Here is a 5,439-nt window from a genome sequence, read left to right on the forward strand (position 1 = left end):
ACCGTTCAGCATCATTTCTCTTAAGTGCAACATGTGCCATTATTCTCCTTATCTTATCATTTTTCTGAGGTTGCATTAAATGTTTCCATTTTAGATGTTTTACTTTCTATACTGTATCGAAACATTACATCTACAGGCGAGGCACACTATTTAAAAAACTTTAAAATAGGTACTATAGTCTCTCAAAATAATAGAGGTACCCTTGTTGCCTACAATCCTTGAAAGAAGCTGCTGTACTTATCATTTCTTTTTCCATTTTTTAAAACTATTACAAAAGCTAGACATAATCTTACAAAAAATAGGCATCCCCCCAGGAGATATTTAAACAATTTTCATATCCCCCTTTTTTTGCTCTAAAAATTGAGAACCCCCCTAAAATCCTCTGCCCCCCCCCCCCCCTCTGTAGGATACATAATGAATGCAGCCTAATAATTGGTGTTATCACGGATAATTACTTACATCTTTAGCTTTTGAAAGGGGCAGAAAATAACACAATAGGATTTAAATTATTCTGATTCTCTATTTTTGTCAAGCTAAAATTAATATTACTCGATTTCCTGTTGAATATTCATGAAAGCGTTTATACGACCGAGTAGAACGTGACTCTCTCGAAAGAAAGCGATGTTAAAACTACGTCATCACGATAAAATTACGGCAATAATCGAGTGAATTTTAATTGCATGTATTTTTAGTTCTTGACATTAAATCTCTTATATTTGTTTTTAGTTCCGAAATACTTAGCCAATTTTAGTGGGAATTTGATTATGACATGTTTTCTGAAGACGGCGAGGTTGTATTCGGCGAGTCAAATTTTTCAATACGGTATACGCAATCTTAACCGTTGAGACATTCGAAAGCTTGCTACTTCCCTGAACAGTTCGCTTAACTGGTCGCATCACCATTCGCCAGTCTCGTCGCCTCATGCTGCTTGAGACAAGCCGGTCAACTAGCCAGTCCAAAACTACACGCAACATCCGCTAGACGCCTATTACATCTTGCTGTAAGTAACACTCCTTGAGTGGTGAAAAAATGTCGAGATCGCAATGGCGAAAATGTTACATAGATGTTACATAATTAATGGTAGCTGAGTAGCAGGACTGAAGATAAAGAAACTGCCAAAGTAAGAGGGAATTGATAAGCAAATGATATTGAACTCTTGGTCGGTGTTTTTTTTTTTTTTTTTTTTTTTTCAGAGAGCAGAAATTGTGTAACACTTTACTTGAACTCATATGTCTTTCTCCTTTACAATTTCAATTTCTTTCATTTCTCGTGAGCCGAGTTCATAAAAGTAAGATATTTTTGTATTAAAGGTATGATAGGGATGTTTACAAATTGATAGCTCGTTCAAGCATGGAAGAAAACATGTATATTGCTGTCTTATAAAATAGGATATTTTATTCCACAGCAACCGGTTATACAAGGCTTTCGTATCTGTTACTCAGCTCACAAGAAGAAAAGTACTGTATTACAATGAAATAAATCATATAAAGAGACATGAGTGCCAATTCAAGTAATACGCAATTTCCCATCACTCAAAAAAAAACAGACTGTAAGGATTTATTATTGATTGTAGTCGTCGGTTTAATCAGACTTCCGCAGACAAACTTCCATCATAAGTTATCGTCTATTAAATTCAGCGGCACTCAGTATCATACTAAGGTATCAAACTACAAAGCCACCGAAAAAGAGAAATATAACCTTAATATCAATTTTGCTTATCAAGCGATCGTTTACCGGTCTTGGTGGCAAACTGAATCTGAAGACGAGTAGGCAGGTCTGTTTGTTTCCTAACATGCCCCCTGGAGTTGAAGCAAATCAAGATGATTAACAGCCGGAACCCGGATTCGCCTCGCTGTCGTAAGCATAATTGAAAAATATGCTCAAACGTGGAAGAGACGAAAATAAAAAAAAAGGATCGTTATAGTACAAAAACGAGGTCGGGTTTTTTAATACATTCTCCAGTTGCTTTCCTTTAACTTTATGATAATCAGATCAGAAGAAGAAAAAACAACTGCACAAAAATGAAACAAATACAAATTGAAAAAGAGAAATAAAAGCAAGTTCAATTGTTATACCGCCAAACAGCCTACCGCAGTTCGATATCACGTCAATCATTTGATGTCCATTTTATCAGGCAACTGCATTCATACTTTTGTAATATTGGTTACAGTGTTTCATTGAGCACGTCTGATGTAGCACATTTTAATCCGTTTTGTCCATTGAATTGTTAGGATATAAATAGACGAAAAGTTTTACAACATCTCGCAGTTTCGCTTATATCAATTTGTACTTGCTTATATTTACAGGTTGTTGCTTTCGGTTATGATGTTCACCAACAACAGCTCAACAAACTCTGACAGCGCTAACATCGGCCCAAATGGAACGTGTTTGCTGCCCATTGATTTTCTAGCCGTCATGACAAGCTATGCTACTATATACAGTGTCCTTATAAGTGTCTCACTAATGGGGAATTCTCTGCTTATCTACGCGTCCCTTAGATCAAATATCAAGTTGGGCAACATAATGGCCAACTTTGCTGCTTCAGATCTCTCGTTCACCATAGCTCACTTTCCTCGTGAGATTGCGGTTCAAATCAACGGCTCGACGACTTTTCTTGTTCATGGATGGATTGGATCGCTCCTCTGTAAGATGTGTGCTTTCGTCACGGATGTTTCTATTGCGGTGTCTACACTATCCTTGGTTTTAACTGCCGCTGAAAGGTTCGTCGCCGTTGTATTCCCAAGAAAATACCTTCTTATCACTGTCAGAATCCGACAGCTTCTCAACTTTTTTACTTGGATCTTAGCGATGGCAATTCACTCTCCATATTTCTACACCTTCCGTTTGGAAACAATAAATGAGAAAACTCTTTGTATCACAAACTGGGAGCCGGCTTTTAATCACGAGTTAACACATAAACGCTACTACACTGCGTTACTTGTTACTGTTTTGATTGTGCCACTAGTGACAGTGTTTATTTTGCAGACTATAATCTTGACAAAGCTCAGAAGCGACAAGTTGGCGCCTTTTCGTACTTCCATTGCCAATCAACGACTCGCCAAAAGGAATAAAAAGCTGCTGAAGATGTCTGTAGTGATAGCTTTGGCATTTGCCTTGTGCTGGTTGCCTTTTCTTGCCCTTCAGTTTCTTCATCTTTACTTTTCAAGCTCAATCCCACAGTGTAGTCTAGGCTTTACAATTTTTGGTCAGTTTGCCATCCTGTTTTCGTTGTGTCATTGCATAGCAAATCCATGTATTTGCTTCACTTTTCTGCGCCGAGTTCGTGTTATTCTAAAACCTGCTAATGTAATTAAGAAGAGCAAGATTTCTACTTGTATGGACACAAAATTGTGACAGTTAACACATGCAACGAACAAAAACGTTTCTCAAGTTCCTATCAATGATGCCGTCAAGACAGAAATTTAAAGTCAAGCGTAAAATAATGTTATTTGAATACAAAGAAATAAAGCACCAAGTTACGAGGTTTCGATTAATATATCATTAAAACTTGCATTGATCTTGAGGATACCAGAAAACAAACAAACTTGTTTCAGATAAATCTTCTTTTGGGAGGTCATTAAATGGATTAACAAACAAAATGTGACATCTTTCTCGCTATCTCAAGTTGAAATATTGTTACGATTACAACCAACGATTAGTTTCTTAGGCCGATATAAATATACTAAATCAATCTTTTTTTTTATTTGCTAGATATTATTGTAGCAATTTAACTTTCGATGAGGGATGCAAGTAGGCATGCAACTTCCTATCACTCTACAAAAGAGCCTAAAAGAGTTTCAATATTAGTTGTCAATCATGTCTCTGTCAGTTTCCAACTTTTATAAGACTTTAGCGGCCACTATTATATTCGACACTGTGGTTGCAGGTCTTATCCTTAATATTTAGATCAAATTTGTCGAATTAAATTCAGTTGCATCTTGTTTTTTGTAATCAGTACTAGGCTAAGTATCAGACTAAACTTTCACACTGCAACTCAAAACGAAACGATAAACAATCTTCATTTCTGTCTTATAACAGTATCGCTGTCACATCGAACGCGTACGTTCTCTCTTTGCAGGTTGCCGTTTTCGATTATGATGTTCGCAGATTATCTTTAATGATGACGAATTTCAAGGCCTCGATGCCCAGAATAGGACTTGTTCGCTATCGTTTAACCGGATTTTTGGTGGTTGTCATGATAAGCTATGCTTCTATATGCAATATCATCTCGATTGTTTCACTCGTAAGGAATCCCATGCTTGTCCACGGGTCTCTAAAATCCAATATCCAGATGGGTCGCATCTGATAGCTAACATAGCCGCTTTAGACCTGTTGTTTTCCATAGTTGATCTTTCTCGTGAGATTGTGGCTGAAATAAAAGGCAAGACGACCTTTTTAATCCACGGGTGGATTGGATCACTTTTCTAAGATCTCTGCTTTTGTCAAGGATGTTTCTATAATTGCGGACCTACATTGTCCTTGGTTTTGCTTAAGGAGGCTCGATGTAGTTTTTTAGCCGAAGGGTGGTTGTTTTGAAAATGAAAATTATCTAGGAAGCCAATGTTCGATTTTTGCCAAAATACACCATAATGATCAAATATGACCAAATTTTAATTTTTTACTCGTCACTTTGTCACAAAGGTTACCATAGCAACCATTGACGTTTTCTTTTGTTCTCAAACAAGCTTGGTTTTCTCGAAATCTAGACTGACACTTGGTTTTCATTTTTTGATATGTTCAAGTACAGTAGATTTACTACCTGTGCTCAAAATTTTAGGAAAATCTGTAAGAGCGTTTTAGAGTAAATCAAGAATGAAGTTTTTGGTATTTTCTTATAATTTCTTACAATCGGCAGTCGATATATTTTAACAAATTAAAGCAAAAAGTCTTTCGCTTTTAGTTAATGCTCTTTGATGGTGTAAGTATTTATATTTCAGTGAGAGAAACTGTGCTCAAATAATACGAAACAATTTTAAGGCGCCTATTTTATATTAAAACGGTGTTTTTCTGAAAATTTTATTCTTGATTTACTTGAAAACGCTCTTACAGATTTTTCTAAAATTTCGTCAACAGTTAGTCAATCTACTAAACTTTAACATATCAAAAAATAAACACCAAGTGTCAGTCTAGATTTCGAGAAAATCAAGCTTGTTTGAGAACAAAAGAAAACGTCAATCGTTGCTATGGTAACCGTTGTGACTAAGTGACGGGTAAAAAATTAAAATTTGGTCACATTTGATCATTATGGTGTATTTTGGCAAAAATTGAACATTGGCTTCCTAGGTAATTTTAATTTTCAAAACAACCACCCTTAGTCTAAAGAAACTACATCGAGCCTCCTTAAATACATGTTCAAATTGCCGTTGATATAATGTAATGTAATGTTTAATGTAATGTAATGTTTAATAGACACTCATTGCAGTATTAATAACTGAATTA

The 5,439-nt window shown here is 35.9% G+C and overlaps 1 protein-coding gene across 1 annotated transcript; it reads left to right on the forward strand.

Moving 5' to 3' along the window:
• The first annotated feature begins 2,322 nt into the window (after positions 1-2,322).
• Positions 2,323-4,456, forward strand: LOC144655685 (QRFP-like peptide receptor). Its single transcript, XM_078515984.1, has one exon. The coding sequence runs from the start codon at positions 2,323-2,325 to the stop codon at positions 3,352-3,354; it is 1,032 nt and encodes a 343-aa protein (XP_078372110.1). The 3' UTR covers positions 3,355-4,456.
• Positions 4,457-5,439: the final 983 nt, after the last annotated feature.

The sequence above is a fragment of the Oculina patagonica genome, chromosome 5 (assembly GCF_052425735.1).
Source record: "Oculina patagonica isolate OP01 chromosome 5, crgOcupat, whole genome shotgun sequence".
Lineage (NCBI taxonomy): Eukaryota > Metazoa > Cnidaria > Anthozoa > Scleractinia > Oculinidae > Oculina > Oculina patagonica.

Coding starts and splice junctions, on each gene's coding strand:
- LOC144655685 (XM_078515984.1), top strand. CDS start 2,323: ATGATGTTCACCAACAACAGCTCAACAAACTCTGACAGCGCTAACATC.